At 46.4% G+C, this 10,000-nt stretch overlaps 5 protein-coding genes across 6 annotated transcripts in view; 1 reads left to right on the forward strand and 4 right to left on the reverse strand.

The window, feature by feature from the left end:
* Positions 1-1,079, reverse strand: part of LOC125950358 (histone H4 transcription factor-like) — a 1,555-nt gene extending 476 nt beyond the window's left edge. Inside the window, exons 1-2 of the mRNA XM_049678288.1 lie at positions 800-1,079; positions 12-737 (exon numbers count right to left, since the gene is read on the reverse strand). Of these exons, the coding sequence (XP_049534245.1) occupies positions 12-737; positions 800-1,048 (975 nt within the window). The 5' untranslated portion in view covers positions 1,049-1,079. The remainder of the gene's footprint in view (positions 1-11; positions 738-799) is intronic.
* Positions 1,080-1,195: 116 nt separating this feature from the next.
* LOC125950355 (histone H4 transcription factor-like) lies at positions 1,196-2,919 on the reverse strand. The gene is made up of 4 exons (XM_049678285.1): positions 2,660-2,919; positions 1,945-2,590; positions 1,547-1,863; positions 1,196-1,464 (listed from the first exon to the last, which is right to left on the reverse strand). Exons 1-4 carry the CDS (start codon positions 2,882-2,884, stop codon positions 1,249-1,251), a joined length of 1,404 nt encoding a protein of 467 aa, XP_049534242.1. The 5' UTR covers positions 2,885-2,919; the 3' UTR covers positions 1,196-1,248.
* Positions 2,920-3,028: 109 nt separating this feature from the next.
* Positions 3,029-5,166, reverse strand: LOC125950346 (histone H4 transcription factor-like). The gene is made up of 4 exons (XM_049678267.1): positions 4,859-5,166; positions 4,140-4,788; positions 3,745-4,061; positions 3,029-3,681 (listed from the first exon to the last, which is right to left on the reverse strand). The coding sequence occupies exons 1-4, from the start codon at positions 5,132-5,134 to the stop codon at positions 3,040-3,042; spliced, it is 1,884 nt and encodes a 627-aa protein (XP_049534224.1). The 5' UTR covers positions 5,135-5,166; the 3' UTR covers positions 3,029-3,039.
* A 102-nt stretch (positions 5,167-5,268) lies between these two features.
* LOC125950379 (60S ribosomal protein L36) lies at positions 5,269-6,500 on the forward strand. The gene is made up of 3 exons (XM_049678323.1): positions 5,269-5,372; positions 5,592-5,720; positions 6,053-6,500. Exons 2-3 carry the CDS (start codon positions 5,598-5,600, stop codon positions 6,269-6,271), a joined length of 342 nt encoding a protein of 113 aa, XP_049534280.1. The 5' UTR covers positions 5,269-5,372; positions 5,592-5,597; the 3' UTR covers positions 6,272-6,500.
* Positions 6,501-6,584: 84 nt separating this feature from the next.
* Positions 6,585-10,000, reverse strand: part of LOC125950365 (secretory carrier-associated membrane protein 5A) — a 5,772-nt gene continuing 2,356 nt past the window's right edge. For both annotated transcript variants that reach the window (XM_049678299.1, XM_049678300.1), the window contains exons 5-7: positions 9,692-9,944; positions 9,470-9,612; positions 6,585-7,606 (exon numbers count right to left, since the gene is read on the reverse strand). In XM_049678299.1, coding sequence (XP_049534256.1) covers positions 7,597-7,606; positions 9,470-9,612; positions 9,692-9,944 — 406 coding nt within the window. In that variant the 3' untranslated portion in view covers positions 6,585-7,596. The remainder of the gene's footprint in view (positions 7,607-9,469; positions 9,613-9,691; positions 9,945-10,000) is intronic.

Below are 10,000 nucleotides of genomic sequence, written 5' to 3' on the forward strand. Positions count from 1 at the left end.
TTAATACATACCCTTTCCAATGTGGATTTTCTGATAAATTCCATACTGCAGCCGATCTCGTGGCATTTGTAGTTTGATTTACTCGAGTTACACAGGGCCAGCCGGCGCATGCAGTGCTGGATTAGCAAATCACGACGGATGAAGGTGTGACCGCAATTGTGGCATGCAATAAACCTCGGACCCGTGTGTTTCTGAGCGTGTATCTTAGCCTGGCATAATTTGCGGATAGATTTGCATTTGCATCCTGACCACTGGCATTTAGGGGGCTTTTTCCTAGCATTTGTACTGATTGCATATAGATCGGAATAGTGGGAATCTACATGAAAGCCAAAGTCCATTATCTTGTTGAACCGCATCCGACAGTCTCTCCACGCACACTTATAGTTCGTGTTGTTTGGAATGTTGTTCCGATTGTCGCTTCTATAGACGCACACGGGAATATTTAAGCTTGCTACCAATCTTGCCCCGGACATCTTCAGCTTCGTATGATAAGCGTGGTGGTGCACATGGCCCACGAAATCGTCCTTGCTCTTCGCACTGAAATCACACAGTTGCCAGTTACATTTGAAGCCATCGTCATCTCTGTCCACTTTCGCAGCGTGCCGTTCGCTGTGCACCATAAACTTCCGATGCTTCCCAGTCTGAAACTGGCAACCAATCCATTCACACTGGTATTTGTCGGACTGATAGAACGTCGAGTCTTCACAGCAATCCTGCTGGATACTTTTGGAGGCCCCCTAAAAAATATCCGCTTTGCTTTAGAATTGTGACGCTTTGAAGAGTTGCCGCAGCTGGTTACCTTTTGGTTTCTATGGGCCGATGGGTCAAGTAGTTCCCCATCGTCGCTGTCCTCGGCATCAGAGCCTAGTGGCGGCACTTTGCCTTCTATGATGAGTCGTTCTCGTTCCAAAAACTGACTAACCTTAGCCCGCAACTCTTCGACCGCGGACTTACGGGTTTCCGGCTGAGTGGTTGTGGTTGTGCTTGACATTACACTTTCTGTTACTACGATTACTTCTTTCTTTGGTGAAATCATGATCGTGGCCATGAGGATTCAGACTGCTGCACCACCGAAATTAAAATGAAAACGGCAACGACGTGAAACGTAAACAAACCGTATCGAGAAACCTTGACACCCTTCAGAAACATACAGGGAAGAAAAGAATTACAACATTATTTTATTTTTATTATTTATTCACAAACAAGTGAAGAAATGTGTGAAGGAAAATTGACCACCAGAACCAGCACTCAGCTCAAACAATCGATTTTGCTGTCCACGTAGGAGCGCAGTCGAAATATTCCATCGGTATCCGGTTTGAATCGCAGTGGGATAGCGTTCGTTTCGCGCTTCCCTTTATGGGTGAAGAACATATGTTTAGACAATTGTGCCCCAAACCGGTACTGCTGCCGGCATAGATGGCATTCGAACAATTTCGGTCGGATATCGTAGTGCTGTAGACGGTGCTATTAAGAAGAATGAGAAAAGAGTCGGTTAAAGCGAATTCGAAATGTAGAACAGATCAATTAGCCCTCCATGCCCCCCTACCGTTCTTAGCGATTGCTTTGAATTGAAGGCCAAGTTGCACCCAGCTTCCGTGCATCGAAGCACGTCCTTATGGCGGTCCACATGAGCTGCAAGAGCACGCTGAGTTTGAGCTCTATACTCGCATTTGTCGCAGACGAAAGGGAAATCCTTTCTATGAATTCGCGTAATGTGCTGTGCCACATCGCGTGGGGACCGAAATTTTTGGGGGCAATGCGGACAAAGATGCCTGGGAGGTCTATGTGTTTCGTAATTATGATTCTCGAGCAGCTTTTTGGTTGAATAATACCTGCCACACTTTAGGCATTGGTGTTTGCGGACTGAAGAAGAAACAATCAATTAATCAAGGTTTCATACTTGCAACTTTTCGCATTCTTCTGGATGCTCTGGGCGCGACTTACGCGAAAGGTCCAATCGTCGGCAGACGTGCAGTAGGTATTTTCTTGGATTAATGAACATAGCACCACAAACGTCGCATGCAATATCCTTTTGATTGGTATGCGTCGCTACGTGATTACGATATCTGTGAGTTCTATCTGTGAACTTGTAATCACAGTGCTTCCAACGGCACCAGGCAGAATTTTCCTCACGATTCTTCATGAACTCTTCATTCGCGTGATTTATGACGTGCCGGAAAAAGTCCAATATTCTGATGAACCTACTCTCGCAATCGCGCCATTCACACTCGAAGCTAGTCGGATGATTGGAAATCATGTTCCGGTTGTCCGTATCGCGGTTGCACACGGGAATATCAATCAGCTTGTGCACACTTCTCGCGTGTGCCTTCAGTTGTCCATGGTAACCGTGAAAATGGAGATGCGAGAAGAACTGCTCGCTCTTTGACGTCAAATAATCGCAATCCTCCCACTCGCAGGCAAAGTTGCCGTACTGGGATCTCTCGCTTGTCTCGGCGTGACCCTCTACGTGCGAGATATACTCGGGATCATTTCTGGTGCGATATTTACATTCACCCCACTGGCACCTTGACTTGGAGCTATGACGTCGTTCCTCCATCGAAAACTTGTTCAGCGCATCTACCACACCCAACTGCAATGAAACGCAAAGAACGAATTTAATATCCAATTGGGCAAAATACCTTCCAGCCGATTTGCTTACCTCCATGTGGATAGGAAGAGCTTTGTTCGGAGCTTCTTCAACGCCCCCTGCTAGAAGGGTCTTCAGATCATCTTCAGTTAATTGCTTGTGCAGAAACTCTTCCATCGTTGGTTTCGATATCGTTTTTCCAGAACCAGAAGCGGCATCATCGACTGCTTGTTGTTCTGCGACAGACTCAGTTCTTATCTCGCCATTAACACGCCGTTTTTTACCAGATTTTCCCATTTTAACGAACCGCAAAAACGAAAACAAAATCCAAAAGCAAAACATACAAGTTTGACAGTCCGCCAAACCCTTCGGGAACGAATTGATGAAGGCCTTCCGAAAAATAACGGTAGAAAACCGCCACAATTTAAACCCATTCCTGCTTCCTGTTTCGGTTAATCTCCGGATTTACCGTTTATTTTAGGCATTTTGCTGAACTTCAAATAACGTCTCATAACTGTAAAATCTTGTACCAGCTTCACCTCGGAGGTTTGACTGCCGTCTTCTTGTTTGATCCTCTCAGTCTGTTCGTACGACGATGTCGCCTGGTCCTTTGCTTCCTCCGGTAACGTTTCAACGACGTCTTCATTCACTTGCACGGAATCGCTTTTCTTAGCGTTCGATGCTTGGTTATCCGGTTCCAGCGACAGCTCCACTATGAATGTATTACCCTTCGGTGTGATGGTGCTGATCGTAGGCTTTACATTAACCAGCTTGATGGAACCATCGGCAAGCGGATCTTTCTCACGCAGTGTCTCCTGCGACATTTCCTCCACGGTGCAGTCGGGCGGCGATGTAGAACTACCTTCTTGCGGAACGTTCGCCATGCCACTCTTTTTATCGCGTTCATCTATATAACTCGCTAACCGAAACACACCATCCGTGTCAATTTTATACCGAAACCGGGTGTGACCATACAATCGCTCTACCTCATGTACAGTGGCCAAGTGTTTCGAAAGCGACCAACCGATCTTGTAGCTTTTGGAGCAGATATGGCACTCGTAGTGGACGGGCCGGTTGTAGTGCATGCTGATGTGCTGCGGAAAGAACGGTGCTCATGTAGAACATTGTACTAATGTCGAGACAAACAGCTTATTTACCCTTTTGATGGACGATTCACTCTTATATACCACATTGCACCCAAACTCCGAACACCGGTAAACGTTTTTCGTGCTGTGGGTTTGATGGTGTTTCTCCAGCTCGTATTTGGTGACCGAACGGTAGCTACACTGGTTGCACGCAAAAGGACGATCCTTTATATGACGAGTGAGAATGTGTCGCGAAAGGGTCGCCATTGAGGGAAAACTGAGCGGACACAATGTACACTGGGCATTTTTGGTATGCTTTGCCAGATGAGCCTTCAACAATCGTTGTGTAGCATAAAACCGGTCACATTCTGGGCACTGGTATTTACGATCTAGAAAAAAGCGGAATAACGTATAAAACACATGCGATCCGTCTCCAATGGAAGTACACTCCCATCCCCTCTACATACCCGCTAGCTCGATCTGCCGATGGCAGTGATCCAGATACTTGCAGCGCTCTCTGAACATTTCCCCGCAGTTATAGCAAGCCAGTGCCCTGCGGCCGGTGTGCGCATTGATGTGCCTAACTGCCTTCCATCGTTCCCGGAAGCTCTCGTTGCACACCGGCCAAAGACAGCGCTGCGGCTCTTTGGCGCTTTTCACGCCGGGAGCAAAGAGATCGAAGATGTGTGTATCGACGTGGTGAAAGTAATGCATCGCCTTGTTGAACAGTTGTCCGCAACCATCCCACTCACAGCTGAAGCTTGTCGGGCGCGTTGAGATCGTGTTTCGCGTGCGACTATCATAGCTGCAGGCGGGAATTTTCAGCAGGAACGTTAAGCTTGCACCATGCACTTTCAGCTTCGTGTGGTAACCATGGTAGTGCACGTGTCCCATTAAATCGTCCTTGCTCTTAGCGACAAAGTCACACAAATCCCAGGCACAATCGTAACAACCCTCATCGTTTGCGTTCGAGTCCGAGGCGTGCTGTTCGACGTGCAGAAAGTATTTCCTATCGTGCCCGGACAGATACTGGCACTTGTTCCATTCGCACTCGTACTTGACGCTCTGGCATTTTTCTTCCTCGCTATAATTTTTAAGTCTTTCTCGCAGCAAAATCTAAAATTTGGAAAGAGTTTCCACTTCAGCGGATTGAAACGCAAATTGGAAGCTACCAAATGGTTCATACCTCTGTATCTTCGGGGAGCACCTGTGATGAAGCTTCGTTTTCCTCCGTAATATCGTTTTCGATCTCATCGTAACCAGTCTCCAGGTACGGTTGTTGCTCCTGCACCCAGATTTGCACGTTCGAGTGAACTTCATCCTGCGAGTCTTCCTCCCTCACAGGATCGTCGGAAATAATTTCCTCCCGTTCGTCATCTTCCGCCGTTTTGATCTTCTTTTCGTCGTTCTGCTCATTCACGCTTCGATTTCGCTGTTTTCGCTTCTGGTTCGGTTTTCCCATTTTCACGCAGCTCCTACTTGCAACCCGAGAAAAATCTGTAAACGAAAAAGGCGGAAAACGAATCCAAAACAAGAGGACTTCGATTGAACACAACCCTGCCGAGAAAATCGACAATCCAAGTCGACATTGACGGCATCGAACGTACTCATATGCCGACCGAGCCTACTGTCACCTGTCAAACGTGAGCCACTTCCGGCGCGACTGGCCTCTTTCTTTTCCGGCTGTCATCGACGAGAAGGTAAGTAAATTCTGCGGCTCCTGCCGAATATATCGCGAATTCGCTCCGTTGGCCCGGCTCCGGATCGTTGGAATGGCGTTGAACAGTTTCCATCGTCTTCGGCTGGATCGCTGGAAGTGGCGCCACTGCGGTTCGTAGCCGAATAAGTCGGAATTAACGTAATGTTTTCGTTCCGTTTTCCTCTGTGTTGTGTGGCGGCTGCGTGTCGGATGGAAGCAGAGTATCATGGCTCCGCGATATGAACTGTGCGTTGGCCTCAACCGTGGCCACAAAACCACCAAGATAAAGCAGCTGCAGTACCGCGGAGACCGCAAGGTCAAGGGAATTCGCCCATCCCGCACGAAGGGTGTAAGTATTAATCAACTGGATCCCATGTGGACGATTGAGATGATATCCTCCTCGCCCTGCGCGGCGTTCGATGTCGTCGTCTCGTGTAGCTTTCGTTTTCCTCCCGAGAATGATGAAACCTCCTTAATCCATTCACAGACCGTACGCATCTACTTACCTGCTGCTGGCTGCCCAATGTTTTATTGGAACGGCTTCGTTGGCATGGTTCGCGAGATCGTACAATCTGGTTAAAATTTGGTTCTGACGCTTGTTCTATAATCCCCTTGTCTGTCTTGCATTGCTCGTAGAAAAGAGTGTGAATGCTAATGGCCGTTCTTTGTCCGTTCTTCTAGATCCAAACCAAGCACACCAAATTCGTGCGCGATCTTGTGCGTGAGGTGGTCGGCCATGCCCCGTACGAGAAGCGCGGTATGGAGTTGCTGAAGGTGTCGAAGGATAAGCGTGCGCTCAAGTTCCTGAAGCGACGCCTCGGCACGCACATCCGCGCCAAGAGGAAGCGTGAGGAGCTGTCCAACATTCTGGCCCATATGCGTAAGGCCGCTCACAAGTAAAATGCCACTCCATCTAACCATCCAACCATCAACACCACCCGGTTGGTTGGCGGTGAGTTGCTGTGTCCCCGAAATGAAGCTTAACAAGCCGGGATTATCCATCTTCCGGATCGGCCAAGTCCAGTGCCGACTTTCGCTGTTGTTTTATCTTCTTTCGGGATGCGTATCTTTGTGTAAGGATTGAAACATTCTTAAGGAATAAAAAGCACCCAAAACAAAACCGAAAAAATCGCGTGTTCCTTTAAATAGTCGGATCTTGTTTAAAGCAAGCAGCCTATACTAGAATGTACTGATGATAGAATAGTATTCCCCATTTATTAACGTTTTCTGTGTCACATTTGTATTGCGGAGGGCAGCTTCTTCCTTTACATCAAGCTAACAGTTTCATTGTACCTTTGCATCAAGTCTGCCGGAGGTCGGTAACCATAGTTTTCTCATCATCGTCTCGCACTTTCCTGTATTTTTTATTCTGTTGGCTGGCCCAATGAGACTGCGGGGCGTATTAGTGACGAACATTTATGAGATGATGCCCTCTTACTAAAATGGGCGCAAAACTCGCTGTTTGTACACCGGGTGAAAAATAGATAGCTGATTTCTTTGGATTAATTTTGAATGTGTAGTTAAAACGGAGTTTCATAATACAATCATTGGCTTTCTGTTGCTTTCCCGCGACAATGCTAAGTCCAAAAAGACTGGTTATCTATCGAGTTAGGATAAGGTGTAGAGAGTATGATACAGCTACAAGACAATCATGTGAGAGAGGGCGGTTAGGCGGGGTCGGTTCAGCTTCACTTCCGTAACGTTTTCGGTTGCTTCTAACTATTGCAGCAAACCAAGAGGAAGAAACTTAAAAGGCAAATGCTGGCCAAGAGGCAGATAGCGGAATAGGGAGAGGAATCGGAAACAACGGCGGTTGAAAGAGTGGGGAACACCGGAAACACACAAACCGGATACGACACAAAGCTACCGAAGGATACCGACAGTGTGTGTTGCAAAGATGATGTCGGTGGGAAGTTGAACTTGGAGTAGATGATCCGGATTTGGGGTGGGTTGGAGGACAAACGAAAGGAGAAACAGAGAGATTAGAAAATGGATTCATGCGTTTCACTGGCGGTTTCCTATTTGCTGCAAAACACCGATCCTCTTCCGGTAAGGATTCCGCATCGAAAAGCCGGAATTTGCTCAGGCCCCTTTCCGAGCAGGTACAGTCGACTGTGTTTTCATCGGATTGCGTGAAACTTGAAGGATTGCAGCGTTTTGATGGCGGGATAGAGACACGTACTTGCGCTACACCGGCTCTATTTATGCAACCGACAATTTTCAGTTTAGTACGGGCTAGAATTGTACACAGCACAAGAATGGAAGGGAGACTTTAGTACATCGCACAATCGGTAGGAGTCTAGGGGTGATTGGTTGGCGGTTGGCATTCCGAAAAAAAAGTCTACCATTCGAGACCGTGAGAGGAGGTCAGAGAGCTGGGCGAGCTATCGTTTCCGGCATCAAGGACCAGGGAAAGGGGACCAAAAGGACATGCAGCAGCAAAGGATTTGTTAAAAGCAAGCATAAAACTAAGCGAGAACGCTATCAAATGTGGCTATCGAATAAGGTAAGTAAAGCGTGTTGGTTTAAAGCGTTTGGGAACAAACGAATAAAGAATACTAACGAAAGTGAAGTTTGCACCTTTCGAACATGAGCCATACAAAAGAAATGTAATACCTACGAAACAAAAAATAAACTCCCATAAACTACGTTGCTTTGTATTTTTTATTCGTGTGTTTAATAGTGTAGTAGTTGCTTTGTCACTTTGTAGTAAGCCTAAGATAAATATAAACCATAAAGTAAATTTACGTTCCTTTTTCAGTTTCATGTAGACTCCATTAAGATACTGCGCTTAGCTGTATCACTTCGCTTAGAAGGTGATTAAATTCCGCACTCGATCTCGAACATACGGATTCGCAAAATTCGCGAACCTCTCAACGCCGAAAAGATGTTATTCTCCAAAACAGAAGAATTGTCTTCATTTTACAGAGTTAATTTTAAATTAATGCATTTGTTGCACACCTATCTGCAGCGCTACATAAATCGTCCACTCCGTGCGTAATGTGAATGCTTGGCCGTGGCCTGAAACAAGCAAAATTACACGCGTGTCCTCGCGTATGCGGTCACGATAGTAGGATTCATCGGAATTTCAGTTACTTTTGGGCGGAACATACATCAGAATTACGCTCACAGCAATCAAACAACGGATGGCCATGGTCTTCACGCACCAAACATCGCTTTTCACTTAAGTGACGGACTGTGGGAGGCAAACTTGGTTTGAACTCAAACCCATCATTGATGTGCCGGTTGTTGGTTGCTTAGCAGCACTGTGCAAACGGGTCTTTGCCTTGAAAGCACCGTTTGGAGACGCAACTCTTTGAAAAGGTCACTTTATCGGTTAATTGGTTTGATTATGGTTTATGGATTTTAGCATTACTACTCCTTCATTCCTTCGCTATTTCATACGAAACTATATTTTCAGTTCAACAATGAGCGTAGCATAAATCGCTCATAATCTTATCCATTACCAAAAGATAAGGAAGAATGAAAAAAGAAGTAAGATCGCATGAGAGTTTTAGTAAACGTGCAAAAGGATTGGGAGTCTCCTTCGTGTAGTAAGGTAATAAGAATACGAATCGTAATAAGAAACAATATTGAACATAATATCGAGCATTTTAGAAACCAAACTAAAAAGGATATTGTTTCCGGTGTTTGCATTTGCAATGCTACCCTATATTCCTCTGTCAATACAAAACGGAAAGGCACTAGATATAGGAGAAAGGGGGGAAAGTATCATATCAAACCGGTCGTAAAAAACTTTGAGCAAACTGCATCACACTAGAAACGAACGTTGGGGACAGCTATGTAGTAGATTGTACGAGACCGCCGAAAGATAGCACTTGACAAATCCATAATAACAGCTTGTTCGTACAGGCTCGACGTTCAACGGTCAACGCTCGGATAGAGAGGGGGTCAATAGGACAGTGAGGAGATATGTGATTATGACGCAGATGATGCGGGTTTAAGTTAGCAGTAACGTGGGTTGCAGAATTAGTGGAATTAGAGGTAAAGAAGAAGAGTCAAAGAAATGTGCGCCGCCGGAGGAGAATACGATGGTTCTGATGGAGAAAGCGGTCGGCCGCGCTAGTTTCTTAGTACCTGTTGAGGGTGCTCTGTACGGAGGCACGAGCTGCACCGGCGGCCGCATCCCGAACAATCTGATTGCCGAAGAACTGGGTCTGGAATTCTTCACGTGCCTTGTTCATGGACATATTGTCACCAGAGCGATAGATTTGATGAATCTGAAAGGGTATGAGATGAAAAAAAAAATTACGTTAAGCTTTGAGGGCGGGAATCGTTTGATAAGCCTTGCTAGGTTACCTTGGTCAGCATGAAGATGTTACCGGCGGCACACAAACCATAACCGATCGCTATGCCCATCAGAAACAGACCAACGACGATACCCCAGCCGGAGCTGAACTGTTTAATGGCCATGATCACGCCACACGTTCCAGAGCCGGGGAAACCAATCGTTTGGATTGCGGTCACTAGCGCTTGGAAGGAGAAGATGAAGAAGAAGACCATGAAGTTGAAGCTCGAGTCCGTCTTGAACGCTTTGTACGCCGGGCGATACCTGAATGGGAATAGGAAACAGATCGTAAGGGACGGAATTCAACATCAGTACCGTCG

This window comes from Anopheles darlingi, chromosome 2, assembly GCF_943734745.1.
Source record: "Anopheles darlingi chromosome 2, idAnoDarlMG_H_01, whole genome shotgun sequence".
NCBI classification, from domain to species: domain Eukaryota; kingdom Metazoa; phylum Arthropoda; class Insecta; order Diptera; family Culicidae; genus Anopheles; species Anopheles darlingi.